The sequence below is a fragment of the Dunckerocampus dactyliophorus genome, chromosome 13 (assembly GCF_027744805.1).
Source record: "Dunckerocampus dactyliophorus isolate RoL2022-P2 chromosome 13, RoL_Ddac_1.1, whole genome shotgun sequence".
NCBI lineage: Eukaryota > Metazoa > Chordata > Actinopteri > Syngnathiformes > Syngnathidae > Dunckerocampus > Dunckerocampus dactyliophorus.
In genome coordinates, this window is record NC_072831.1 from 21,753,269 (window position 1) to 21,781,035 (window position 27,767).

At 42.4% G+C, this 27,767-nt stretch overlaps 4 protein-coding genes across 10 annotated transcripts in view; 3 read left to right on the top strand and 1 right to left on the bottom strand.

Annotated features, from left to right (window-relative positions):
- Window positions 1-56: 56 nt before the first annotated feature.
- On the top strand, window positions 57-2,073 carry LOC129192241 (dnaJ homolog subfamily C member 30, mitochondrial-like). The gene has a single exon (XM_054796042.1). The coding sequence runs from the start codon at window positions 156-158 to the stop codon at window positions 1,086-1,088; it is 933 nt and encodes a 310-aa protein (XP_054652017.1). The 5' UTR covers window positions 57-155; the 3' UTR covers window positions 1,089-2,073.
- Window positions 2,074-3,016: 943 nt separating this feature from the next.
- Window positions 3,017-8,366, bottom strand: LOC129192240 (cleavage and polyadenylation specificity factor subunit 3). 3 transcript variants are annotated; one of them, XM_054796041.1, is made up of 18 exons: window positions 8,180-8,366; window positions 7,755-7,818; window positions 7,555-7,652; window positions 7,358-7,486; window positions 7,114-7,291; window positions 6,953-7,042; window positions 6,701-6,851; window positions 6,465-6,640; window positions 6,236-6,394; window positions 5,807-5,953; window positions 5,526-5,678; window positions 4,352-4,460; window positions 4,188-4,286; window positions 4,028-4,122; window positions 3,858-3,945; window positions 3,704-3,770; window positions 3,463-3,559; window positions 3,019-3,393 (listed from the first exon to the last, which is right to left on the bottom strand). In XM_054796041.1, exons 1-18 carry the CDS (start codon window positions 8,248-8,250, stop codon window positions 3,256-3,258), a joined length of 2,109 nt encoding a protein of 702 aa, XP_054652016.1. In that variant the 5' UTR covers window positions 8,251-8,366; the 3' UTR covers window positions 3,019-3,255. The 3 variants fall into 3 exon arrangements, with proteins under 3 accessions (XP_054652015.1, XP_054652013.1, XP_054652016.1); XM_054796040.1 differs by having other exon boundaries at window positions 3,017-3,559; window positions 6,953-7,012; XM_054796038.1 differs by having other exon boundaries at window positions 3,018-3,559.
- Window positions 8,367-8,596: 230 nt separating this feature from the next.
- On the top strand, window positions 8,597-15,285 carry itgb1bp1 (integrin beta 1 binding protein 1). 2 transcript variants are annotated; one of them, XM_054796045.1, is made up of 7 exons: window positions 8,597-8,714; window positions 10,217-10,331; window positions 10,433-10,511; window positions 10,598-10,728; window positions 11,331-11,423; window positions 12,973-13,122; window positions 13,198-15,285. In XM_054796045.1, exons 2-7 carry the CDS (start codon window positions 10,260-10,262, stop codon window positions 13,267-13,269), a joined length of 597 nt encoding a protein of 198 aa, XP_054652020.1. In that variant the 5' UTR covers window positions 8,597-8,714; window positions 10,217-10,259; the 3' UTR covers window positions 13,270-15,285. The 2 variants fall into 2 exon arrangements, with proteins under 2 accessions (XP_054652020.1, XP_054652019.1); XM_054796044.1 differs by lacking the exons at window positions 12,973-13,122; window positions 13,198-15,285 and adding an exon at window positions 11,769-12,278.
- A 694-nt stretch (window positions 15,286-15,979) lies between these two features.
- asap2a (ArfGAP with SH3 domain, ankyrin repeat and PH domain 2a) overlaps window positions 15,980-27,767 on the top strand; it is a 55,372-nt gene continuing 43,584 nt past the window's right edge. For 2 of the 4 annotated variants that reach the window (XM_054795953.1, XM_054795954.1), the window contains exon 1: window positions 15,980-16,540. In XM_054795953.1, coding sequence (XP_054651928.1) covers window positions 16,415-16,540 — 126 coding nt within the window. In that variant the 5' untranslated portion in view covers window positions 15,980-16,414. The remainder of the gene's footprint in view (window positions 16,541-27,767) is intronic. The other 2 variants (XM_054795955.1, XM_054795956.1) reach the window with 1 other exon arrangement.

Sequence of the window (27,767 nt, forward strand, 5' to 3'; positions counted from 1 at the left end):
TTGTAAAAATAATATAAATATATTAATGCACATATTTTCAGTTTTTACCTTTAATTTGTGGCCCTCGCCACTAGAGGGCGCTGCAAAAAAGCCAACACTGAAACACAAAAATCCACTTCCTGCCTTGGAACTTTCCTTGTTTGAGCTCCGCCAAGATGGCGGAGGTCATGCTTCGTTGTGGAAGAGGCACTTTGAACATTTCACCCAAAATATGCAACTGTTCACGGTGGAAACCTCTTGGGAAGGAAGGGGAAGGTACGATATGTTCATCTTCGTTATCCAGCGCGGTTTTATTAGTGGATTTTAAACGTGACAAAATATTTAGAGCTGATAAGTTGATAGTTTCACGGGACCCTTTCACAACACCTTTGCAGTGTGTTGCCCATGACGTCAGTAGACGTAATATGACTTCCACGACAGTCCACGGACATAGACATGGCTCTCTCAGGCGTAGACCAAGAGAGTATCCCGTGTCTTTCTTTCCACAGCGGACCGCTTGGGGCCACTTGACGCTCGCCAGGATTTACAACAGCAATGGCGGTCGAGAGGAGCCTCTTTACAGAAGCAAAACAGGCTACTATGACATCCTCGACGTACCCCCCAGTGCCACGCATGCTCAGATTAAAACTGCGTACTACAAGCAGTCCTTCATCTACCACCCAGACAGAAACGCCGGCAGTGACGCGGCTACTGTTCGATTCTCGGAGATTAGCGAGGCCTACAGCGTCTTGGGCAACAAGGCACTGCGGAAAAAGTACGACCGCGGCCTGCTGAGCCAGCTCGACCTGACCGGCACTACCAGACCCTCCGGTAAGGACACAAGTGGGAGCGCGGCCACGTCGCAGAGCGACAGACGGCGGTCTGTCATGGGACCCAATGGCAAGGGGGGCATGTTCGACTTCGACGAGTTCCTCCGCTGTCATTACGGCGAGCAGCTGAAAAGAGAAAGAGACATAAGGAAACGACGAGAGGAGATCCTGAAGGAGCAGCAGAAGACGATGACTGAGAGGAACAAGAACGGTGTGATGGAGGTAGGCATGTTTTTGATGCTCGTGACAGCAGTTTGCCTCTTCGCCACCTCCAAGTGACTAAAAGTGGACATTTGGATTGGAGGTAACCCATCACACCCACTTACAAACATCTGCTTAATGTCAGTAAAATAAAAAAAAGGCAGACCTCCGCCAAAGTTAAAATGTTTGCTTATCTGGTAGCAGGATACTTCCGGGTTGTGGGTCAAAATGACGAGAGGTGGATTAAACAAAAGTTTCCAGCAGACCTTTGCACGTAATGTACTGTGTATATACTGTAGCTATGTTTTATTTAGTGCTAAAGGTGCCTATGTATGAGGACAAGCGGCATAGAAAGTGGATGGAAGGTTCCTATTCAGCTAGAGCAGCGGTGGACAAACTACGGCCCGGGGGCCACATCCAGGCCGGCAAACATTTTAATCAGGCCCACCAGATGCTTCCAAAGTATTTAATATAAACTTTTAACATACGACTTGCAAGTAGTCAGAGTCGATCTGAGACAATATTTTGATTGCGAGCCAGACAAACTACCTCACCCACGAAGCCAAACAAACAAGTCAACACATACACTTAACCTGCACACTGCACTGTCTGGGAAATTAAAAAACAAGGACATTCACATACTCTTAACAGTCAATGTCTATTATTTTAACTCAATGAGGCTCGCGAGTCAAAAAGTTTGCCCATTACTGATAAATCAAGGTTGATTTTTTTTGTTTTTTTGCAAAATGAATGCTGTTGAACCAAGGTTAATCTTGTTCTGATCCAATTAGGCAATGTAAACCCATGGAACAGATTCAGACTATTAAACTGGATTTCAAGAAAGTAATCAGTTTTCTTGCAAAAATGTTTCCCATTTACATTTTGGCATCAATGAGATTGTTAAAAATTGATTTTGAAATGAATGTATGCCGTTTCAGAGGCTTCCAAACCAAATGTAATCTGTCTCTTATTCAGATTGCGCAGTATAAACTTAGTTTGGATGTGTATCAGCCTTTTCAGAGGTCTTTTTCTTGTTTTAATTTAAACTAGACCATTATCTGCTGCTGCTGTCATGTACTGTTTTTGTTCCATTGATTTATAATAAGACATGTACAATTGATATTGATGATCATTATTATTATTATTATTATTATTATTATTATTATTAGAACAGGTATGTATCAACACTTTGTGTCTGAGTCAGGTGAGGGGAAATGCAATGATCGGAAATATTATGCCTTTATTGTGAAAATCACTGCTGCTATCCAGATTTTAAGTAATAAATAAGGATGCTCCAATCAGGGGTTTATGCTGCCGATTTGATCGTCCATACATGAGATCGGCTGATACCGATCACGTCATTTTTCAATTTATTTATACTGAGTGGTATTGGTCTTGGGCGCCATGAGACAATTCCAAGGGCCCCTGGCAAATAGGTACATTTATTTAAAAAAATAAACTCTTGGCCGGATAGTTTTTTTGCCATATTTATTTTTGTAAAACTATTTTTGTACTATTTGACACAAACCTGAATTGAATTTGATGCATTTGGAATAATATGAATACATGGGGAAATAAATTCTTCAATAATTAATTTTTTAGTTCAAGATAACAACATTAACAGAATAAAATAATACCAATAAATATCTTGATTAAATAGAAGTCTGTCCTGCTTAAATTGAGTGTCCAGGTTTTTTGTTTTTGTTTTTATTCATGACTGGCAAAGGCTGGCATCGATTGGCGTATCCTGTGTCAAGCTGTCAAACTGAAACCATTGAGGTTTTATAGACTAGTGTTGATTCTCGTGGTAATATGATACCAAGTGCGTCCCTTGTCGGCTTGATACGGGTGTTGGCAACCCTACGTGACATTGCACACATGTAGGGTGATCGGCTTTGAAGGATCAGTGGCCGATGGATCGCATTCCTAGTAATAAATAGCTCGTGCTTGGAAAATGCACCGTGAAATGTTTAGCTCTATCCACAACCAAAAGTTAATAAGGGAAAACACTCATTTAAACATGAATCCTTTTTTTATTTTAACATTTAGTGCAATTAAAAATTCACAGTTCACAAGTTAAAAATCAAAGTGTCATATCAGTGCACATTAGTTGAACAAACCAAACATTAACTTATTAAATAAATTCAAGTACCTGCAGGTTAAAAACACGGAACTAATCCATTTGACACCAACACAAGCTAGCACACTAAAAACGAGACCACATCAGGGGTTTGAACCGTGTATCTTAATTGGCGGTTTGAGCACAGCCTCGCCCACGCTCTGACGTGATGGGGTTTAGGGCGTCGAAGAGGCGCTGCACAGCCAGCTCCACCATCTCTCTCAGGGAGTCGTCCTCTATGCTGTCGTCCTCGTAGCACACAGACTGGATAAGACAGTGAGAATGTCCACAAAGAGTAACGCAAAAAAACACAACATGACAAAAAAAATGTACCCTCGTTTCCAAGCAAATGTGCACCGTCTTCCCATCGACTGTCACCAAGATGTTTTTATCATTGCTGAAGTCCACGTAGTCCTCTCCAAACATGTCACTAAAGACACGACGAGGACAATACGTCACCAAATGGTAGTCAAGTCATAAATGAACAGTTAACCTGCACTGTTAAGTCGAGTCAAAGCTCCTCAATTTGATAGGAGCACTGTGTTAGTCAAGGGTTAGCAGTTGGAGCACTCACTGTAACATGATTTCTAGTCTGTTGTGGAAGACGTCCATGTCCAAAGTGGCACTCTGGGTCTCCATGACTGTTTAAAAAAACAACAACAACAAAAAAAAACACAATCCAATTGATAACTGACTATAATAATAAGCAAACTCATATTGATCATGACCTTTCTGAGCCTTTGGATTGGACTGGACCTCCAACACCACAGTGGTGACAGCGTCAGCGTACATGTCGTTGAGAGGGTTAGCGATCCACTGGAACGTATGAAGATGTTAAAGAACTGCAGTGGAACCAACAGAACGTCTCAGCATTTTCACTGAGTACCACAACGCTCACCTCCAGCAGAACCATGCCGACCTCATGGATCAATGTGATGCTTTGGAAGACCCTCAGGGTTTTCTTCTCGGTTCCATCAAGCTCCTCCACGTCACCTGATGGAGAGAAAACTCAGAGGTAAGTGTGATCCACATGAAGGAGCACGTGCATGAAGGTGCACCTGTGAGGTTCCTCAGTTGGCAGACGAGCAGCGAGTAAGGTCCAGTGAAGGGGATGGCCTGTGTCTGCTTCACTGTGCTCATGGACAGCTCTGTATACACTACAAAAACACCACCATGGTGAGTATCTATCTCTCTGTCTCATTTCTGGACTTGAGTGACTGACTTGAAAGGTCAGAGGGGTTGAGGATGTGATAGTTGAAGTTCTTTTTCACCAGGATGCCCGACACTCTGTGACCCTGAACACACTTCTGATCCGCCAGAGAACCCATTACCTGAACACAGGAGCAGAAGGTCAGCTCATCAGTCAGGTCAAATGAAACATAAACAGTGATGCTATTTTGGGGTGTAATGATATCAAACACCACCATGTGTCCTGGCAGACATATTTAAAATGGAGCTGAAGTTGATGGAGTGTTAAGAGAAAAAGGATGGATCAAAAAAGACTTCCGAATTATATAAAAACAAAGATCTGCTTGCTGACAAGGGAAGAGCGTACCATGTTATTTTAATGTCTGAATGTTCCGAACTCCTGTTTCAGTGCTGTAACACGGGTGTCCAAGGTGTGGCCTAGGGGCCATTTGAGACCTGTGGCTGTTTTATTTTTATTTTTTTTAATTTTTATTTTTTTATTGGGCCCCAGCACATTCTGAAAATATAATTTTAAAAAGAAAACTACAAAATTACAACAGCAAATATGAAAAAATGAGTAGCAATTTTAGTAGAATAAAGTCTAAATATTAAGAGCAAAAAAATGTATCTAATGAGAAAAAGTCCGAATTTGACAACAATGAAGCATGTTATAAAATAAACACATTTTAGTAGCATAAAGTTGAAATTGAAAGAATAAAGACCTTTTTTTGGAGGGGGGGGGGAGTGTAATATGAGAAACAAAACCAAAGTTGCAGTTTTTGGAAATGTTTGGGGGGGGAATAAATATGGGAATAAAGTTATAATATTACAAGAAGATGTTTGACAAGAAAGTCGAAGTATTCCGGGGGGGGGGGAACAGCTGGAATTTTATGAGAATAAAGTCAAAATATTGAGAGAGGAAAGTGGTATTGTAACAAGAAAAAAAAGTTGCAATTCTACAAAAAAAAACTCATAATATTCAGAAAACTACTTACTTCAGTAGCATAGAGTTGAAATATTAAGACATGATTAATCAACAATTCCACACAATCCGTATCCTGAATCAATCATGTTCATCTCTACTGAATAGTAGTCTTAAAATGCTTTTGGTCAAATAAAGGCCTTCCTCTAATAACTACATCACCTAATAAATGCCCGATACTCTCTGCAGTTGAGTAAACACGTATGTTGATGAGTTAGTTATCTACCTTGGCCAGTTTCTCTCCTCTGAAGTTGAGGGTGACAGACTCTGTGTTGCGAGGGTTGTGGACTTCGATGTGAACCTGGTCGTTGTCCTCGTACTCTCGGATCAGCGCCGCCTTCAGACGAGCCATCTCGTTCTGCTCGCCATGGACTAAGATCTAAAAGAGCAGAGACACAAGTGGAAGCCATTGAGGTCTGATGAAGGGACTGTATCACAAATGTATTTCTTAAATGTCGTGCCCCTGTCATGAAGCCCAAACAAGGCCCAATCTTTCCTCCTTCCTACCACATGCGGAGGTTTCAGGGCCCGGATGAACTCGCTGGTTTGCTGGTAATCCGTGTGGGCCGAGAAGGAGATGTAGTCCACGGACATCTTCAGCTGAAGCTTCTGTCCTGACATGGTGGTGATCTCCTCCGGCTCAGACATGATATGCTGCACATCCAAACACAGTCGCCACAGTAAGAAAAAATGTCTGTTCTGCTTCTATCGGGGGTCTACAGAGTTACTGAGTCAGAGCTTTTCTTCCTGTCACGCACAGACGCTCCAAAAGAGATGCAGCCATGACACACCGACATGCCATAGGGTGGTACCATCTTTGCCTGCCAGCTAACATGTCTGTATACTACTGAGTGATATTCTAGCTCTTCTAAGGGCAGAATTGTGGATACCACTATTGTATTGAACTGTGCATGTGGACCAGTGGTGCCGGCCGACCTTGGCCAGTGTTCCCTCCACACAGTATCCAGCGATAATGACTCCGTTCCTCTTATCCGTGCACCAGCTTTCAAAGAGCTCTCTGGAGAGGCCGCTCTGCATCATACCAGGGGACGCCATCACCACACTGGGGCCGATGTCATCAAAGTGATCCATGCTCTGGAAGAGATTGTGTAAATAGGTCACTTCACTTGACCATTTTGGCGCTATTCACGTCTAATTTCTCTACCTTGAGGTTACTGATGTGCTTGAAGACAAATGGGTTGTTTATGTTGATGGCCTTGCGGATCTTGTCGTTCATGGCGTTGACGTAGGTCTGGTACACGGCCATGCACTTTTTGGCCAGGGATGAGGCATAATAGATGGGGATGTCATGGAGCTCGGGGTGGTTCTGCCAGTACTCGTCTATAATGATGCATTTTAATTATTGAAACAGCCTGATGATAATCCCACACAATGTCTCACCCAGGATGAGCAGCAGTTCCTGGGCTCGTCCCAAAGCAAACACGGGGATCAAACAACGGCCCTCTCTGTTGACGATGTCATGGACTGTGTTACAAAAGCGAGCCTCACGCTCCTCCCTCTTCTCATGGATGTGCGTGCCGTATGTTGACTCCTGAGGACACATTTTGATCAATTGAAGAGGTAACAAAAAAACCCCCAAACATTTTGTGTGTAAATGTTGCTGTTGCTGTAAATGTTGTTTTTGTGGCGTACAATAATTAAAATGTCTGGCTTGACGCTGGGGATCTCAGCTGCCATGAGGTGCCTGTCTTCCTGTCGAGAGAAGTCTCCTGTGTAGAGCAGCTTTCAAGACAAAACATGAGTATGCATAAATGAATAGAATCTAAATTAAATAATCCATTAGAAGGTGTTACCTTGACCCCGGCTATTTCAATCATAAACATGGCTGCTCCCAACACATGACCAGCATGGTAGCACCAGAACTTGATTCCTGCCACCTCCTTGACCTCGTGAAAGTTAATGGTCTCAATCTTATCCATGCTCTCCTCCAGGTCCGTCTCCGTGTACAACATGTCATCGGCAGAAATGTTGCTACAAGAAGAGACCACCCCCGCAAATTGCAGAATTACAATTTAAACACAATGAAGGGTTTCTTACCTGACTTTGACGTAGTCTGACAGCAGCCAGCGGTAGATGGCCTTGGTGGCGTGGGTCATGAAGGTCCTGCCTTTGAAGCTGGTCTTCTGGAGAAACCAAGGCAGAGCCCCGCAATGATCAAGGTGGAAACTGGAGGGAAATGAGTCCCATTTAGTCACATATTTGTTCTGCTAGTGTGATAGACTATAGACACTTACTGGCTGATGAGCAGCAGGTCGATCTCAGCCGGGTCAATCAAGTCTATATAGGGGAGGGCGTCCATTCCCTCTAAACCAGGGTGGATGCCACAGTCCAGCTGCCAAACACAAATCAGTATCTATTATTTCACTCATAATCACAGCCAGTGTCTAGATAGCTGTCAGAACATATAATTGGCCTTAAATAAACGCGTATTTACCATAATTTTCCTTCCTTTGAACTCCAGGATAATACATGACCTCCCAACCTCCTGCCCAGCACCTCTGTGGAAAATACAATGTAAACCAGGGGTGCCCAAATTGCATTTGCGTCCAACGGCTTGTTTTATTTATTGGCCTCTGGCATAATGTAGAAATACAGTTCAACAAAAACAAAGCAAAAAGGCACAATGTAAAGAAAAAGCTGAAATGTTGACAGTAATAATTAGTAACGACACAAACTGTATTTAAATGGAACGTTTTCTTTAAGCCTTTTTACAAAATTAAAAAATTAAAAATATCCCCACATCGTCTGTTTTTAAACCTTAACGGAAAAAGCTTGGATACTCTTGATGTAACATAACGCTCATCAAGCAGATCGTAATATCATTTTATAATATCACTTAATAATGTGCTATCTGCTCACAGCGGACGAATATGGAGCTGGTCACTCTCTTCTGCAGGGACAGCCACATCCACTTTGCGTTTTGTCGCCATAGTCACTTAAAACCATGAGCGAAAACCAACAAATATTAAAATAAAATCATAGTGGAGTGTTTTCAAAATGAATGAGAGGGCGGTCTGTCACGAAACGGGACACTTCCGGTTCAGGGTCAAAATACAGTCGATAAGAATCAAAGTGGTACATGAAACGTTCCTGGGCAAACTTTCATTTTAAAAACTAACAAAACATTTGCCATAAAAGTGATTGAAAATGCTTAAATAGGAATGTAAAATAAACAAATACATTTACTTATGCAGGTAACCTTCAAACTAAATCAAAAATTACAAAAATTACAAATTTGATTGCATCATGAACTAGCGGTAATTACGTCCCCTTTAAGAAGTGCTGGGTGGAGGCAGTGGGATTGCGAGACAAGCTAAACTGACCGTAAATAAAAGGCCAACAAACGCCCGGTTGGAGGATAAGAGATAGAATGATGTTAACGGTGCTCAGACAGGTATGCCTGCGATATTTATTATGTTAAAGACAACCTCTCTTTTTTTCTGGTAAAGTTGACGCCAATCAACTTTGAGCGTTGAGATGAATGCGACATAGAACGTGGGCGGTGAAGGATGAATGGCTTTAATAGTCAGATACTTGATCTTAGAAAGCGCACCATAACGACTTTATCCGTGTCTTAAAGTGAGTTAAACGAATGTTAGGATGAGGCTACAGTAACTGTAACTGCGTAACACTTGGGTGACCTGAATATTTCATGTCCCACCGACGGACAATACTACCTTTTTATTTTTAGTAACCAGGAAGCTACACCCACGATGCAAACATTCAATATATTGGTTTACAACACTCTCGTGACGTTATATTATTTTTTAAATTTCATTTTTGTCAACTTTTTATACACTTTCTCATTCAGTAGCATTGAATGTACAGACGTTTGACTTATAGTGCACTGTGTTGAAGGGAATAATATCCATCCATCCATTTTCTATACCGCTTCTCCTCATTAGGGTCGCGGGGGCATGCTGGAGCCTATCCCAGCTGACTTCGGGCGACAGGCAGGGTACACCCTGGCCAGCCAATCGCAGGGCACATATAGTCAAACAACCATTCACACTCACATTCATACCTATGGACAATTTAGAGTCGCCAATTAACCTCACCTGTATGTTTTTGGAATGTAGGAGGAAGCCGGAGTACCCGGAGAAAACCCACGCGCACACGGGGAGAACATGCAAACTCCACACAGAAATGCCCAAGGGGAGAATCGAACCCAGGTCTTCCCGATCTCCAGGCTGTTACTGTGTTGGCCAACGTGCTAACCACTAGACCACCGTGTGGCGAAGGGAATAATATGATATTTAAAAATATATATTTTTGAGAAATAAAAAAAACGTGCATCCGTATCTCACAAAAGTGAATTGCACCTCTCAGCTTTATATCTTTTCAATGGACAATACTATAGAAAATGGATTTAAGTGAGAGTAGTCTGTGTGCAGCTTGGAACTCAAGCGATGGGAATTTCACCTCTCTTGAGATCCCCAAATGACTCCTTTTTCCCCATGAATGTATTTATCAAATCTTTAATTGTATATACGCTTCATAAACTTCTATCAGCTTTCAGTGCTTGCGACCATCTCACAGAAAAAAAACTTGACGACAAAACGAAGAATAACCGGCACACTGCATATTAGAATGCATGTTTCTCTCATTAAACCGCAGCTCCCCAATGCCGGCAGCGCTCATGCAGCCCCGTGCTATGACACTGCCGCCCTCATGCCTGGCTGTAGGCATGGCACAATTGTCTTGGTACTCACTTGCGTTCCTATTATTTCAACAATAACGGCTGCTTGTTCAGTCATTTTCGGTGGATAGTAAATCTGCACTGCTATACGAGTTGTACACTGGCTACTCTAAAGTATCCAATAATGTAATTTATATAGGATTGTGCCTCTGAGAAGATATACTGGTTGCTGAAATGTGATAAATGTACTCACTTAGGTGTTGTGATGCTGGCTTGCGATTGTCAAGGATGCAGTGAAAGATGTTCCGCAAAGTCAAGAAACGCCACAGCAGCAGCAGTTCTCAGAGCAGTGAGATCAGCACCAAGAGTAAGGTACAGGAACCAGACAAACTCAACACACACTAGCCACAGTATTAGGGACACCTGCACAATCTTACGCCGCGTCATGAGTTGAATGAAGTCTTGTTTTGTAGTCTGTGGACTCCAGTTTAGGAGGATTGTCCAGGTCGAGCACCGTCGCCAGCCTCGACACAGACTCCACCAAGAGCTCAGGTCGGTTTCAGTTCTGTGTGTGTGTGTGGGGGGGGGATTCGTACACTTCCTGAACTGATGCCACCCATGTGCGGTGGCCTCTGTAGGAAACAGCACATCAGAAACCTGCGCAGAGTTTCGTGTGAAGTACGTGGGAGCCATTGAGAAGTTGCAGTTTGACATGAGCAAGACGCTCCACGAACCTCTCGACCTCATCAACTACATTGATGCCGCTCAGGTAAGGAAGCTCAACGTCGGCGCAGTTTAATGCGAGCCGATACAAGATTTAATCAACAGCTCTTTGTAATATTTTATGAAATAAGGTTTTCACATGACCGTATATATTTCTTGTACTTCTAAAGCGCTTCACACAAGAGGGGCAAAATGTGTCCAAACACGCACCCTTAGTGTGTTGCCTGTGATGTTATATTTTTGGACAAATACACCACATGGTGGCGCTGTTATTAAACCCCACGAGTTGTAATGACTTGAAATATGTCACACTAACAACAACAACTATAACATTTGTTTTTTTTTTAGCCGAATTACCACGGAATTTGTTGCAATATTGGTTGAATCTTTGCACGGGCGCAGGCGGGACTTAGCAACTAATTAGCCAATGAGAAAGTCATTAGCCATTTGTCTAATGATTCTAAAACCTCAAGGATATCTTTATGACATGTGTGCTAGAATGTCTTCCAAAGCATTTTAAACACAACCCAGAGACATAATAAGGCTAATAAGGTTAACCAAAATATTAGAAACACCTCTCATTATGATGCTTTGGCTGCGTCATCATTAAAGACAATCCTGAACTGTAAATACTATTTTCTTTCATAGCAAGATGGAAAGCTGCCATTTGTGCCAGGAGACGAGGAGATGATTCTGGGAGTGTCGAAACACGGAGTCAAAGTGGCCTCTCTGGACCAGTGTGTGAGTCTTGTCTGCTTGTACCTGCATAGCGACGGTATCATTAAGTCAGGGAATTCCGTCATTTTCAACGGTCCTCATTTGGAATTCAGCCACAAATTTCCTGGAGAAATACACCTTTGAAGTCGCACAAAATAGCAGCCTTTTTTCCCCCTCTCTTTTACAATTTTAAAAGTAATTTGTTTTTGTGAAAGGGTGCCAGTGGTGGCGAATGAGGAGATACATCAGGACTTGTTGCACGTGTCTCTGTCCTGGCTGCTTCTTACTAATAAAAAGAAAGAAGTTAATAATAATAAATACATTATATTAATCCATCCATCCATTTTCTATACCGCTTCTCCTCACTAGGCTCGCAGGGGTATGCTGGAGCCTATCCCAGCTGACTTTGGGCGACAGGCGGAGTACACCCTGGACTGGTCGCCAGCCAATGGCAGGGCACATATAGACAAACAACCATTCACACTCACATTCATACCTATGGACAATTTAGAGTCTCCAATTAACCTAACATGCATGTTTTTGGAATGTGGGAGGAAACCGGAGTACCCGGAGAAAACCCACGCACACGGGAGAACATGCAAACTCCACACGGATCTTCCCGATAGGTCTTCCCGATCTCCTGACTGTGAGGCCAACATGCTAACCACTAGACCACCACATTACGTTAATTACAATTATTATTAATATTATTATTATTATTTCTTCTTAATAAGAGTAATTATAATTAATTATGGGGTAATTAATTATAGGGTATGTAATTGTACCTCATAATAAATAGAATTATAGTCATAATAACAATTATTATATTATACTGCTACTACGACTACTACTACTACTACTACTACTTCTACTACTACTAATAATAATAATACTAATACTATAAAGTAATATAGTATTATTATTATTATTATTACATGTAATATACTATAATATATTTATAATATCACATATAATAATTAAAATTATTATTACTATTTTATACATAAAGAATGAATTATCATTAGAGATTCACATGCCAAGCACACACACTAATGTTTTCACATTTTAATATACAGCGGTCAACTTATTTTTACACCTGTATGATACTTTGGGACATTAAAAAGAGTGATGCATTTAGTCAAATCACCTTTTAGGGTTTATTATACAGGGATGAACCATTCAGAACCGTGTGGTACAGTAGCCTCCCCTCAGGGGCATGCCCTACCCCCCACTAAAAGAAGATTTTCTGGAGCATATTTAGTGGGGTTTTCTGCCCACCGCTCCACTCTGTCTTTCAGCAGAGGACCAAAAATCATTTTATATTGCCTTTCGACATAAACAAAGCTTTTCTTTATTTTTCTCAAGCTGCTGAACCCACCCTGACGTCTTCTGCCGCCTCACACTTTGAAAACTGCTGCTTGAGAATATTACCGTGTTTTATAGCACGGTTTTATAACGGGAGAAGATCATTTCCAATATTTTCTCTAGGAGATCAGTCGCCATCCCAGAATGAATCGTATCAACTTTTGTAAATTACTGTCGTGAAGTCAAACAGCGGCTCCTTTCCCTCCAGGACGTGTTGCACCGTCACCCTCTCTACCTGATTGTCCGCATGCTCTGCTACGACGACGGCCTGGGTGCGGGGAAGAATCTCCTGGCCCTGAAAACCACCGACCCAAAACAGGAGGGGTGCAGCATCTGGGTGTACCAGTGCACCAGCTCCGTGAGTGCAAAGTGAATTAGTGGTACAGTACTGAAAGGAAAACATACTGTATGTGCGTTTTATACACGCAAACAGGAGCAGGCTCAGTCCATCTGCAAGGTCCTGTCAGCTTCGTTTGACTGCGCTCTCGTCTCCGACAAGTCCTGACGCCCGAGGAATGATGCAGATGAAAGAAAAGCAGCTGCTGCCTTTCTGTGCTGAGCGGGTCACTTTTCTGTGTGTGTTGTTTTCTGGCACCGATCGGCAAACAATGTGAAGGAATGAAGGAAAAATGGGGGTGTTTGCATTCCTTTGAAGGCATTAGAGGTTTGTAGTGATATTATTTTAATAGTAACGACATTTAGTACAGTATGTGGTACACGATCACTTGATTTAGTGACAACGCGGTGCAACCATGTGGGTACGATTTTTGAAATGTGCCACTCGGCCTTGATTTAAAGACTTGATATCATGAAGAACATCATTTTAATTGTTATATTCTTGTTCCCAATAATGTTGTTGAGGTACTAAGGTTCATTACCATAGAAATCCAAATAAACTGGATTTTAAAGGATTCCGGGAAACATTTCCGGCACGTCATCTTTATTATTATTATTATTTTTCTATATTTGTGTCACCATTGTCCAGTGGTGCAGTACTGAAGATTTGTTTGACATTAAAGGAGTGGAATTATTTGAATTGTTTCGTATTCTTTAGGAGCTTTCACTTATTCACCACCAGAGGGCGCGCTTGACACATAATGCGAGAATACTGTACTGCAATTCATGTGACTGTAAAGTGGGGAATAAAGAAAAAAATCAGTATTTGACAATGCAACCCGCTAGAAGAAACTGCCAAAAAAACATTATTTGAACAGATATTACAAATGTGTACCAAAAAACGTCATAAAATAGAATAACTACGTTGCTTTATTTAGCTGCAAGAGCGATGCAAAAATATTTAGAATGTCATTCAAGTATTCTAAACGAGTTCTACTAGGTGTCCTTGAGGCTGACAAGTAGAGATAAGAGTATGGCCTGGTGGTGGTTTTGTTGACGCAGCAACTATCTCTCATAATATTTTCATTACAAGACATTTTCTCATGGCTGCTAACGGAAGTGGAAGATGCAGTTCCCTCGTGGCTTGAACAGTAGATAAGTGGATCTGACCTGTGACCACCTGCTTATAAGCACAAGTCTTTGAGACTGACGAGTGAACAAATGCATTTGGAAGCGCAATGGCCATATTTCAGCTAAATTACCGTAGCTAAATAATCATATTCATTGATGTAGCCGAATTTAGAATGGCCACGGGTGTGGGGGATTGTACTGACCTCTCATCCCTACTCTGTGACTCTGGATTGCAGATGTTTGTCAGGGTGCTGGAGGGGGTTGCATTTTAATTTCATACGGGATTGGAGGTCTGCTTGCCAGACAGGGTCAGTGTGGGTCTCGGGTTCTTCATTTAGCAGTTTACCAGGAGACGCTGCGGATCTGCAAGAATGTGTGAACACTGCATGCCCGGTTTGTGATTTAAAGTACCGGCCTCGTTTTTTTTCCCCACTGCCTGCTGCTCTGATACTACCTTTACTGCTGGTTTGGGAACATCAGCAGCCCGGGGAAAATGAATCCAAGTATGTACAGTATGATGGTCACGTGAAACGTATTTGGTTCAGGAAATAACCCAGCACATAGTGATGACATGTAACTGTCTCAATACCAGCATGAGTGCAGATCTGGTTCATCCTGTTCTTCTCTTTACCGGTGCAGTAGAAAAACCTCCCCTGTGATTATTCACGGAAGTATGCATAAGAAAGAATGGGTTGTGTGTCTTCATTGATGCGTTCAGGCATCAAGAAATGCATAAGAAATTATAAACTGTCTATATAAACCTTCAGTTCTCCCATGGGATACATAAAGCAGTGTAATGGTATGTCTACTAAGCAATAACGCGCTTCTTGAGACCTCCAGATCAGGTTTTCTATTATAGCCTGATGTAACATATAGCATAGCAAAAGATGAACAAATGTTTTTTTTTTCATGAAGTTTTTCAGGGGAAGCATGATGAATTAGTGGTTGGAGATCGATGTTCGGATCTCCTAGTTCTGCATGTTTTTTTTTCTTTTTTTTCAATGTCCATGTTGACAAATTTCCAGTAATTTAAGATGTAACATTGTGACTGTGACTTTCCTTAACATACTATCTCAATAAAAAGGTGTATTTTTGAAAAGTTAATTTTTTCAATTATGCATTGAGGTACTTATAATCAATAGATTCGCTACACACAGACACACATTCCGTAATTTTTAAATCATTGTGATGATATCTTGCAGGTGATAAAAACCTAATTAATCTCATAAAACTGTTTGTGTTGATAAATTCAAGATTGCAACCTCTAATCAACAAATGAACTGCAAAAAAGTCTTTGATTGGTCTCTTAATCTGAATTGAACTCTTGAAATAATTTTGATTCAATAGGATACTCCTGTAATTAAAATAGACTACAGAGTCATTATTGTATTGCTGTACAATGAAAACGCCGGTAAAGCTGCTTTCAGGTACAAATGGAATATTTCGAAAATACCCCCCAAAAAGAAAGAAATTCAGGCATTGTAAAATGTTGACATTTATTTATTTATTCTCTGCATAAACCGAATACAAATACGAGTAAAAAAAGGTTATTTGTATATATTTGAACTCAAATCTTGCTCGGTCAAGATTCCTGAATGTTGTGAACAGGCGAGGACCTCAGAGTTTTCATAATTACCATCGTTTGTAGGGGGCATTTGAATGTAGCACAAGTTCACGCCCACTCTAAATGATGATTGGCTTCCAGTTGCTAGCCCTTGTTTCATATTGGCCAGTGCCAATCCATTGAATTCCCTCCTCTACCTTTGTGGATTTCATGCGCTTTGGATGAAGCGGTTTCTTGTTGTTTCCCGGGACTCTCTGGAGTGACGCCACCCACCCCTCTCAAGGCGGACATTTGGACAACAAGAGAGGACAATAGACATCACGGAGGGAACTTCTGTGTCTTTTTCCAACAGAGAGACAACCGCTAAACCCGAATGTGGACGGAGTAGTTCCGCTGAAAGGCAGTAGGGAGAAGAAGCTGTCCTCTAGCCAGCGTGCACCGTCGCCAAGGAGCACCGTGCTGGGACCGAGCGACCGTCCAAGTCCACCCAGACATGGTCCACTGTCAGCCGAGGCCGCCAAGGACTCCACTACCGCTGCGCTGAACTTGCCGAGAGCCGTTTGGAAGTTACGAAAAAAGCGAGTCTTCTGCTGTTTATCGGGGAGTGTTACCGGTAATTATGCCCGATCAAATCACCGTGTCAGAGTTTGTGGTGGAGACCAACGAGGACTACAAGTCACCCACAGCCTCCAACTTTACCACCAGGATGTCCCACTGCAGGAACACCGTGGCTGCACTGGAGGAGGTGAGTGTGAACCCCGTGGGAATGCAAACAACCTTCCCTAGTTAATAATATCTGCATGCCACTCACTAGAATTAAATAGTGAGCACAAACGCCCCATTCATTAAAGTCTTTATTAGTGTTACAATATTATCAACACGAGGCTCTTTGTAACAATAAACATACACTAATGTAAAAGCTGTATTCTGCTTTATACACTACTCACATAAAGTGAGGGATATTCCACTTTCGGGGGAAATTTCAAGATGTTGTGCAAAAAGTACTGAACAGTTGGATTCAAATCCAGTACTGCATGTTGGCCTCCATGCTATGTAATGAACATACCATATAATGGTGTCATTAATCGTCAAACACGCACTTATAATGTACAATTTAAACCTCACTCCCATTAAATGCCTTACCTCCATAAAAGCTCACCCGGCCACTATTTGAGTCAAGAGTATTTCTGACAGTGGCCGTCAAAACTGAGCAATATTATTTCTTAATGATTGTATTGGCTTTCATTAGCTTGTTCGGGATCCCTGGTGTACCAACATGACACTGCTGCCTTGCACTGTGTGAGTGTGTGTGTGTGTGTGTGTGTGTGTGTGTGCACTTTCTGGTGTAGTTCCTTTTATAACATGCAGGTCCTCAGGAGAAGTGATGCTTCCGTTTTTGTTCCCTGTCTTTTCTCCCTCCCTAGTTAGGCTTTCCCGACTTTGTGTCCTCTATGCCAGAGCCTCGCCCAGCCCGCTGGTATAAATAGAATTTCCCACATGAGCAAGCAAGCAGGCGGCGTGCACCCTATGTGTGTTAGTGTGTCTCCACTCTTTAAGCTTATAAGACGTCGGGTGACACGTGCGGCAGTTGGTTGATACCCTCCACTTCTTCGGAGTAAATATTTTACCTGTGAGCAAGCAATAGTAAAATAATAGTAAAAATGTCAAAACAATAACACACTTACTTTATTCTCATAACTCCTTGTTGATGCTGGCCCTGAGGTGATGACGTGAGATGCTGCTGTTTCTCGCATAAAGGTGGTTCGCCTTACTTTAGAGCGGTGGTTGCCAGTTATTTTCTGTCATGCCCCCTTTTATATTTAAGAATACTACTGGGAACCTGATGATATTTATTTATTTATCTGTACAAACCACTGCATGAGTTGCTGGCACCGTTCAAGCATGAATAAAGACACTGACAGACTTGCCGACCTTGAAGAAAGTTAATGAGTAGTCCCCCTGCCTCTCATCCCTCCCCTGCCCCGCCGACACCTCACAGCAAGCCCCCGCCCAACTATTTAAGAAGCACTTCTCCAGAAGCATTTTTTTTTCCCACAATGTTTTGGTCTAATTCAGAATTGTACGACCGAGTGTCAACTTCACCTTAAGCTGCCCCAGCCTTCGGCACCTTGGTGACGCCAGGAGATTTATTTTTATTTTTAAACCAGTGTTTGTGGAGAGCACCTGCTCCCGCTGCTGTCAGGTGCCTCGCTGCCATCATCGCCTCGCCACGCACCGCTGCTTCTGGTTTATAATGAATCTGCTTTTGGAAGTCCTTTCAGCAAATGTGCCAGTTGAATGCGTGGGTTCGCCTGCTGGCCTGTGAAGTGGAACAGTTGAACTAGAAATCAGCGCGTGGCTGTTGACTCTGCTCGCCTGTTGTTGTTTCACATTGACCTCCCAGCGCCACGGCTCGGCCAACACAAGGTCTCATTGTTGGCGCAACACAGACCCGCTCGCTCCGGCCTGTTTTAGCAATTAAGTGGCAGTGTGCACGGGGGACGCTTCCATTTATTGTCTTTTTGGCCCAGAAACAATCACGCACATGGACGGCATGCGTGTACTACTACACAGTGCTCATCCTTGCTAGTTCAGTTTAAACCAATGCTGCTGGCGGTATTATTTGAATGTTGAACAACTTTTATAGCAGGGCACCCTGGAGGATCCCAAAATCTGTTCATTTTGCCTTGGACTTAATTGAGGTTAATCGGGTCCTATGAAATACGTTTTATTTTTTCGCCAAATTCTGTTTAAACCACATTTTTTTACCTTTTACACTTATTTTACCAACATAGAGCGTGCACTTTTGTGACAGTAAATAAAATGTCCGTTAATTAAATGCAAAAATTCTGACATTTATTGCTGCAATACATCATCGGCCAATTTTGCCCAGTATTTCAGAAACGGATGTGGCTTGGCTAACTTTTCTAATAGGATGTCAGTGTCTGCACACAAAAAACTGTAATGCCCGTGCTTGTGGTTAAAGGAAACGTATGCAATTCCAATTGCCTTGTTAATGCAAGATATTTTTTTTACGACACCCTTATATTTACACAATTAGGCAGGGCTCTTATTTTGAAGGTCGGAAGTGTGTTGTGTGTGTTGAGAATGTCTCTTGACAGTTAAGATGAGCTGAAGAAAAAAAGGGGTAGAGTGGCCCCTAACAGAAAATTTAGGGGCGCACGCTACTCAGCCAGTCAAACAGCGAGCCACTGTTAGCTCATGAGCTGCCTGTTAAGATCCTGTGATAGCGTCACTTTTTTAAAGCTGGACACACTACGTGTTTATGCTGTAAATCCTAAACACACAACTGGTGTTTTGAAGACGAGACATAATTATCGTAATGGTGACACAAGAGCAAGGTTGTTAAGTGACACTTTGAAAAAGTAAGCTAAGCACGTACCCCATGAACGCGATGGCCATCGTCGCGTCTCAGTGGGACAAAAATGAGCTCCGAACGAACCGCATTGCTTGTTTGTTTTAAATACAAACTGTCACTGTGGTTTAAAAAAAAATGTCACTTGGAGTCCGTGGACCAGAGACTAGGCGGATAACCCTAGCTAGCTAGCTAGCTAGCTGCCTCCAGAGAGACAGCAAAATGTGTGAACAAAGATGGTAGAGTAGTCGAACTTCAATGTGAGTCAAACGTGAGCGATGACACACGGTGGCAATTTGTCGTCAATTGACTATACATTTCACGTACTATTTTTCATTCTCACGGTAATAAGGGAGGTCCCTTGTCAACTCGATACGGGACACGTTCTTTTACCTGGACACACATACTGTACATCATTCTCAATGTCTTATATTTTAGTTGCAAAATCCGACCATTTAGTCGCAGTCTGGAGCCCTGCTTTGCACTAACAAGCGGCAAAACGCAACACTGTTAACGTACTCGTACAGCCTGCATCGCACACACAGCCACACTAGCATGAGCTAAACTATGCTAACCGAGCCGGTTTCATTCACACTCCGTATGAGAGGCGTTTTGAAGTTTTTTTCCGCCAGAGGCTGCTGGTGTTTCAGGACGCCGTTTCGTTTAATTCGGGAGGCGGCGGGCTAGTGTTAGCGCTGGGAATGAGATTCCGCCATGATTGAGCGGTCCGTCGGCGCAATACTTCCCCACACAAAGGTTCCTTCTCCCCGCAACGACAACGTTTCCTTCACACTAGGTCAGCTTCCGCCAGATTCCGCATATAAAAGTAGATTCTGTTTTTAGTGGCCAGTTCCGAAATTCCGTCCACGACTCAGTTAACGATGTCTTTATTTTTCTCAAGCTGCTGCACTTCCCCTGGAGTCTTCTGGTGTTGTATTTTTAAAACACCAGTTTTGTAGTACATAATGTGCAGATTGATAAACAACTGGAGGATGCACTGTGGGTGTCTTCAACCACACATTTTTAGGTACGTCTGTATTAGATGCTCTTATGCAGGTGGACCTGATATAGCGGAGTTTATTCTAACGCAGGACATTGCTAAAATAGTATGACAGTTTTAATTCGAGCGTGTGTATTAGGCATCCTTTGCCTTACATTTTACCCTTGAGCTGACAATTGAGGACAGGCACCGCGTTCTACAATGCTATACCGGGTGACCACATCATTTCAAGAGATTGTTTGTTCTGGATTGACGCCTAGTTTGATATTGATTGTTTTAAAGCAGTAATTACTCTCATCCTACTTTGCGCGGTGATGCTTGAGCAGCCTAAAGGGAAGGCAAATCCTTTAATTGATGACAATGCGGCTGTTTGGTCTCCACAAAGGTTTTTCTTAGATTGCAATTTGTTAACAAAGGGGATTAATTAGTACGTAGTGTGTGATTAATGCGTAAATCAGCAGCACCATATGGCTTGTTAGCTTAGGATGGACCAGTCAGGTAGAAGTTGCGCTAACAACGAACACAGCAAGGACAGCAATCAGAAGCAGATGATGAAGTTTCTTTCTGGAATTTGTAAATATACCAGGACAACGTTAACGCATGAAACAAATCTCAGGCTGTTAGAGTTTCAAGTTTTCCCAAGCAAAGACGCTTTAATTTTGAGTCTGGATCAGACAAGTCACCCAGTGCTTGTTGCCTTGTGTATTTATTGACACATTAACATTGATATGTAATTGCTCTGTTAAAATATCCCGTCTGTTTGGTTAGAACACAACCTTATGACACAATATCAAGTTATTAGCTGATGATGTAATAATTATTGGCCTAAAGTGATGACATTAACAACAGAATATGGTAACCACACACTGTCCGACATAGGAAAGCGAGGCTCTATGAAATGAGTCCATCCCTCGTGTCCTGCTTTATCTTTTTAAACACAAATTCACAGCTCAAGCCTTCTGTTTTTTATGTAAAGTATTTATTTTTACACCCAATTTGCACCCAACACAAACTTAATGAGACAACGAGTGGTTATTATGCGCCATTCACTTTATGTGTGTGTGTGTGTGTGTGTGTGTTTGCATGTTTGCGCTTGTGTGTGTTTGTGCTTGTAAAGCCAGAGTGGTAAAAAAAACCTGTTGATCCAGTAAGAGGATGTCGGTCTTTGTGGCACGACCCCCATGCGCGCTGCTGAAAAGCATGACTTTAATGTCTGCAGACTAAGAATGTGACTAAGAATGGGCTTCGACTAATTTTCCTTGATTGTTGAATTGGGAAAATTAATGAGCAAATAATTTCTGTTTAACTTATTTTTGTATATATGCATTTTAAATAAATGATTGGAATATTGATCCGAACAATACGGCCCGGAGTTGTTCCACAATGGACATCTACCTAGACGTCATTTAACTCGACCTCTCGTAGCTGAGATCATATGGCCTTCTGGAGACAAAAAGCATGTTGAGACTGAATCAACAGCGCTTTGCAGCCAAGTGCTGCACTCCATTTAGCCTCTTCATAACTTTAAGACACAGTTAATCATTGATCAGCTCCACACAGTTGACCAATTCCTAAAACCTTCATCGATTATTTTGGCCATCTCAAAGTGTCCACGCTGTACACCAAACCCCTAATAGCTGTACTTTTAATCAATTTACTTTAATGTGTGTAGATGGTTTTCTCCGGGTGCTCCGATTTCCTCCCACATTCCAAAAACATGCATGTTAGGTTAATTGGAGACTCTACATTGTCCATAGGTATGAATGGTTGTTTGTCTATATGTGCCCTGCCATTGGCTGGCGACCAGTCCAGCTGGGATAGGCTCCAGCACACCCCCACGACCCTAATTAGGACAAGCGTATAGAAAATGGATGGATGGGTGTGTAGATGAATAGTTGAACACAGCAACAAGTTAGCCTGTGTTATTTAGACTAACTACACTACATGCATTGGTGGCTTGAGTCTTGTGTTTGATTCTGCACTTAGAACTTTAGAATTCTCAAAATATCCAATATCTTAATCATGTGCTGTGATTTGTTATATACCGTCAGTGTTTCGCACAGGACTGCAACCCCACTGGAGCAGGGGTCGTGGATGATTTAACTGTCTCATTTGCATAATTGGTCATGACGCATGTGCAGGTAATCTGTATGGAAGCCGTGGGAGAGACCAAAAGTGAGCAAATAACATGAAAAGCAAAACAAATATGTTTAGAAATACAAGGTAACATTCTTTTCTTGCTTCTTTTGGTGTTTTTTTTAATGTCACAAACAAGATGGACCCGACTGAGACAATCTAGAGGGGGCTGCATACTCGCTTAATAGCGACAGAGACACTAAGTCCCTCCTGCTACATCTTCTTTTTCTCTGGCAGACCAGGTGCTTATGTGGAGGACCACACTTGAATGAAAGTATATGAAACAGTGAGCATGCAAACATACCATGGGCTATATGTTTTTTGGGATAAAGTTACCTTTTACGAAGACTCTTGCTGGCATTGTGACGTTATAATCACAAATGCTACTCAGCGCTTTGTTGCGCTGATGTTGTTTTGTCCGGGATGTATGCATGCGTGGCCCAACCGAAAAGCTGCCCACTTTGAGAGCCCACTTTGAGAGCTCTTTTTAAGTTCCAAAATGCCATTTAATGGCCCGTCAAAACAACATTTTCTTGCATTTCCTTGTGAGAAAGTTGCTGTCTTGTTTTTGCTGATTGTGTTCTTGTTTGAGATGCGTTCGAAGGAGAAGGTGACATTAGCCCCGAGGGCTGAGATGACCTCTGTGTCAAATACCGATCTCGGTTTAAAAATTCTCCCTTCTACCTACAGTATGCTTGACTGTGTCTGTATAAAGCTTGAACTGGCTTTTTAGTCTTCAGCAAATGAGTTGTTGGACATTTTCACTGAAATGTTGTCAGCACAGCATGAACGGCACCCAAAAAAACTTGCAGTAACGATGGTTCTGTCCTTGAACACATCCCAAGTGCATTCACTTTTACCAGGCGTCCAAATCTTTTCTGGCAAGGTGACTTACAACTGGAATTGCGTTTTGGGTTGAGCCTACGGCCCTCTTGGCTGTGACATTCTATGTCAATGTCATGCGTATTTGCATTTTGATGAACTATTTAAATGCACAATGCCATGCTAAAGGATGGAGCCTATAAAACAGGTCCAATAGTATCGTACCCTCTTTCAAGCAAGCTGTGAAGTCTCACTAAGGACTCCCCGCGACTCCCCCTGAAGCAAGGCTTGTTTGTCAATGGAGGGAGACTGGGAAAGTGTTTTAAATGTCTACATTTTGTAGCTTCTTACTGGGCTCGTCATCGTTACATTTGCAGACTGAGACCCCTTTGTCTGACCAGAAACCCTCTCGCCTGAAAACGGATGTAATGTCTTCCACTAAAGAGACTACTAAAAAGTAGAAGGGTGCTCAGTATCCAGGCACTAATTCATTCATGACAATCCGTAATTAAGCCCTTTGATCGCTCCTTCATCCATGCACAGCTGCAAACAGTAAATATTTGTTTCATAAATGATAGCTACAGAGCTTGAATAGAGTTTCTCATTAGCTCATATTAGCACTTAAAGGTTCCCTATTGTGTTAAATTGACTCTTTATGATGCTCTAACAGTAATCTGTGTCCTTTTGAGAGGTGCTCCAGTGGTCTGTTGTGGTGTTCCGGCTTCCTCATGAACGTGATACCACCTCCGACCTTTCCCTAGGTAGAGGAGCCCACCCCGTGATACAGCTCAGCTTTGTAAAAAAAATAAAATAAAAATAAAAAGCAGGCTTCGCTGCACATCTTAAAACAAAGCCTGGAGCCCTGCCAACTATCCATCAGTCATCTACAGATATGGTGGCTGTAACTGAGCATGATGTTGCTGTAAAGTTGGCACCATAACTCATACAGTATAGCTACACTAGTGTTACGATTGCTTAATATTACGTTGCTATGTCTGATATATGCATCTATTACGTTGGACAAGTGCAGAGTTACAGTATGAATGTACAACAGTGGATAAAGTGCGATTCTCAAAGAGAGGCATGGACAAACACAGCTCATTTGCATTTAAGATACTTGCCCACTTTCCCACATGGTCTCCTTATTTCTATTGGAAAACAGCTTGTCATGAGTCACGAGTGCAGTGGTGGGCTTCCGAAGGCAAGTCATCAGTCCTCCAGCTGGCTATTATTTCATCCTGCACAGTGGCATGCCAGCTATGCTGTGCTCGGACGCGTCTCGCTGTTGATTCTGTAGCGAGATTACTGGTTAATACCTCTGGGACTGGCATCGGCATTCCAGCATCGGTATCCCAGCATCCATTAGGCAACTGCGAGTTCCATACCGGCCTTCGCATTCCAGATGGAGGGGTGCTGCATTGTAATGAGCCTCGTTACAAGCAAGAACGCTCTCTATGAAGTGGTGAGAGTTCATAGAGCACTTTATGAGCTCCCGATGTGAATGTGGTTAGTCTTTTATACTTTTGTAGCCACAATTAACTTTTTACATTACTCTGACATGTGTCTCCTGTGATATTTACTTCCCAGCTGCCCGCGCTTAATAACTCTTGTTGCGCTACACGACCCTTACGCTTGTCTACCATTGCCGGGTGCTTAAACGTCTCATTTAACGTAATCCATTTTACGGTCGAAGTGATGACACGTGGTGGCAAGTGTTCTCTTGTGAGTCTCGTCCATGTGTTGCTCCGTCATCTTGTGCTGTTTCTGGGCTGTCATCCCCCCCACTCCTATGGTATGTTTGGCGGGAATGGTCGCAAACCACACTGGGAACAACAGCTGCTGCCTCGGAACAGGTGGCCCAGAGGAAAGTTTTAACAAGGATTCAGACACGTGGATTATCGATACAGGGAGATATCCACATCTAATAGCCTTAGAGACACATGGATGGAAGCACTCACACATATTGCCTAAATGGGCAGTGGGTCCCAAGTGAGCAGCTCGGGCCAGTCTTGAGTATAGCTTCTAAGAAGCTTAATGCTCCCTGTAATTGCAATGGGATTTCTGGCGGGATCAGCACTCTGCTAGTGTCTGGCTGGTCTAGATCCAACATTTCTTTGCCTTGCTGCAAATCACTGTTGACACAAAACCAGCTCTCATGATTCTACCATTACTTTGGTTTTGGGTACCTGGGGTACCACTGTCTGTCTGGTTCAAGGAACCTCAATCATGATCTGCCACTAATGCTGATGGAGATATGAGCTGAGTTGTCATACGAGCTTCAATTCAAATTTAAAACAGATTTTTTATGCTTTCCATCAACCATGTCATGCAGTCTTCCAGTTTGTTACTCTGGCCCAGATCAAAGCACTTGTTGTGTTTGCCGGCACCGGATCAAAAGTTGCCAAGTAAAACATATGCAAAAAGGTAAATCCTGATTGGACAGTGTGGCATATTATGTGAAAAAAAAACTATGCCATAAAGAGACAAAGAGTTCTTGTGCCTGTATTTCAATAGCTACTGTTAAATATTCATGATTTATTGGCGATTTGTACTGTATCTTCCTGTCTTTAACGATCACAATGAAGCTGAAGTTCAGTGAACCGCACCAAAGTTGATTGTTCTCAGTCCACTCTTTTGGTACGCACTAGTGTTCACACCATATCGGGAGTGTAATTGCACTCAATTTAGTTTTCACTAAACCAAACCTTGTAAACCCAGCCTCTTGACATGGTTATTACATAGCCACCTCATGTTTTTTGTGAGGCACTCAGTAATTCCTGTGGGATCTCTGGTTTCAAATGAGAGGCGTCTCAACAGCACTTAGGGACTGATAGAACTGGGTTTGTGTTATCATGTGGAGACACACTATATCCAGGCCTTCATTATGATGCAGCGGCTTTCTCTGGAGATCCTTCAGGGACCAAAGGTTACAGTTCAGTGCAAAGCCACGATCTTAACCAGTCAGTGGTTTGTCAAAAAAGTGGAACTTACCATTAGACTACCTTTTACACAAAGGTCAGGGGATTGGACAATTGGGGGTAGGGTTCCTTGGGGTGTGGTGGGCAGTGGGGGAGGTGAAAAGCACATCAAGCTCTCCTCATCCATCAGTCTGTCAGCTCCCGGATTCCCAGAGACTGCTCCTGTTGATGACTATTGTCCTGTGTCGGGACATGCCTCTTTGTTAATGAAGTCATTGCCATTGATTCTGTAGTCCAGGCCACTCTTGGGCTGGGCTGTTTTGTAAGTGGGTTAGTGGGAGGGTGGATCCTTACAAGTTATGTTGTCCAGTTGTCACTTTCACTCAAAGATGTGACCCACAAGTCTTCTACTGGAGAATGTTTGAACATTAACTCCACGGAAGCCTATGGGGCATCTTTGGTCACAGTTGTCACCAAACCCAAAAATGCTCAAAAAGTCAAGGTATTTTGGGAATTGTGGAGGACCTCAAAAAAAGGCTTTGAGTTGTTCCACAATACAAAAATATGTATGTATATATGGCAAGATATTGAAACTATTTGTATTTTTGTACTTTGCACTGTGGTGTCGGGTTCATGGAATTCTACAATGTACAGCATGTAATCTGTATCTTCTTCATAGTTATTCACGACAGTTTCCAAAAATCGTTTCCTTGTGACCGTTGTTTCGTGGTTGATTATGGACTATTGTTAGTCAGGAAATATTAAAAAACATGTTCTATGTAGTATTCTGGGCACTCGGCGTCAGTAATGTTACATGACATTAGATGCAGTCAGCCATGGCAAGTCCGACACAACAGTTCTCATCCGATTCCGTGTAGAAATGGTACGTTTTTGGCTTCTTACTTTGTTTTTCTTTCCCACTCCGTTTGAAACACTTTCTTAAGTTTAGAATCAGTAAATTGGAGAGGCTAACGAGTTAGCTCGATAGCTTTCTATGCTCATGGTGGCCGTCTCTTGTGTCCCTGCAGTGATCCTGTAGCCTGCGCATTACAGTTGAGCTATACAGTTGTTAGGGACCCCTGCCTTACAGCATGCTTGGGGATATGATGTCCTCTTTTACACATTTGCAAATACTGTAAGAATGCCACTTTTGTAGAATTGGCTTATGGCTATGAGTTGACTGTGGACAAAATGCGATCAATCACAATTAAATATTTTAATTGATTGGGAAATTCACTTAACGTGGTTGGGTCTGGAGCCAATTAACCGCGACAAATGAGGGACGACTCTAGCGAAATTTGGCTGTCACAAAATTAGTGTTTTCTGGAGACGGAGAATCTGTCAATATTGCAATGAGAAGATTCTGCAAGCTCCGGCATCGTCTGTAATGCTGCTTGACATTGCATGTGATTAAAAACATTAGATTTTGGCTTCCAACTCCAGCTTCTAACTCCTGACCGTCGTCATCCTCCACCGAAGTGTGCCGTAACTGTTCCCGCTACAGCTCCGACACCATGAGGTGTACACATATGTTCATGAGAAAGAGCCAAAGTCAGTCTCCAAGGTGAGGGCAGTTGTTTCCCCATCAAAAATGCAGGCTCTTCCCCACGCCGTCACTTTGTCCAAATGCTTTTCATGAGTCTCCTGCTACTTCATCAACTTTATTAAATACTCCCTCAAAAGTTTGGCTTGTTTTAGGAGGTTTTTAAAACATGGCGCC

Bases quoted from the DNA above. Each gene is read 5' to 3' on its own strand.
- LOC129192241 (XM_054796042.1), top strand. From the start codon at position 156: ATGGCGGAGGTCATGCTTCGTTGTGGAAGAGGCACTTTGAACATTTCA.
- LOC129192240 (XM_054796038.1), bottom strand. From the start codon at position 8,250: ATGGCGACAAAACGCAAAGTGGATGTGGCTGTCCCTGCAGAAGAGAGT. The intron at 6,641-6,700 runs GTGAGACATTGT...GCATCATTATAG, and splicing joins GGAACTGCTGCTCATCCTGG to ACGAGTACTGGCAGAACCAC. The intron at 4,123-4,187 runs GTGCACCTTCAT...TCTCTCCATCAG, and splicing joins CCAACTGAGGAACCTCACAG to GTGACGTGGAGGAGCTTGAT.
- itgb1bp1 (XM_054796044.1), top strand. From the start codon at position 10,260: ATGTTCCGCAAAGTCAAGAAACGCCACAGCAGCAGCAGTTCTCAGAGC. The intron at 10,332-10,432 runs GTACAGGAACCA...CTTGTTTTGTAG, and splicing joins AGATCAGCACCAAGAGTAAG to TCTGTGGACTCCAGTTTAGG. The intron at 10,729-11,330 runs GTAAGGAAGCTC...TTTCTTTCATAG, and splicing joins ACTACATTGATGCCGCTCAG to CAAGATGGAAAGCTGCCATT.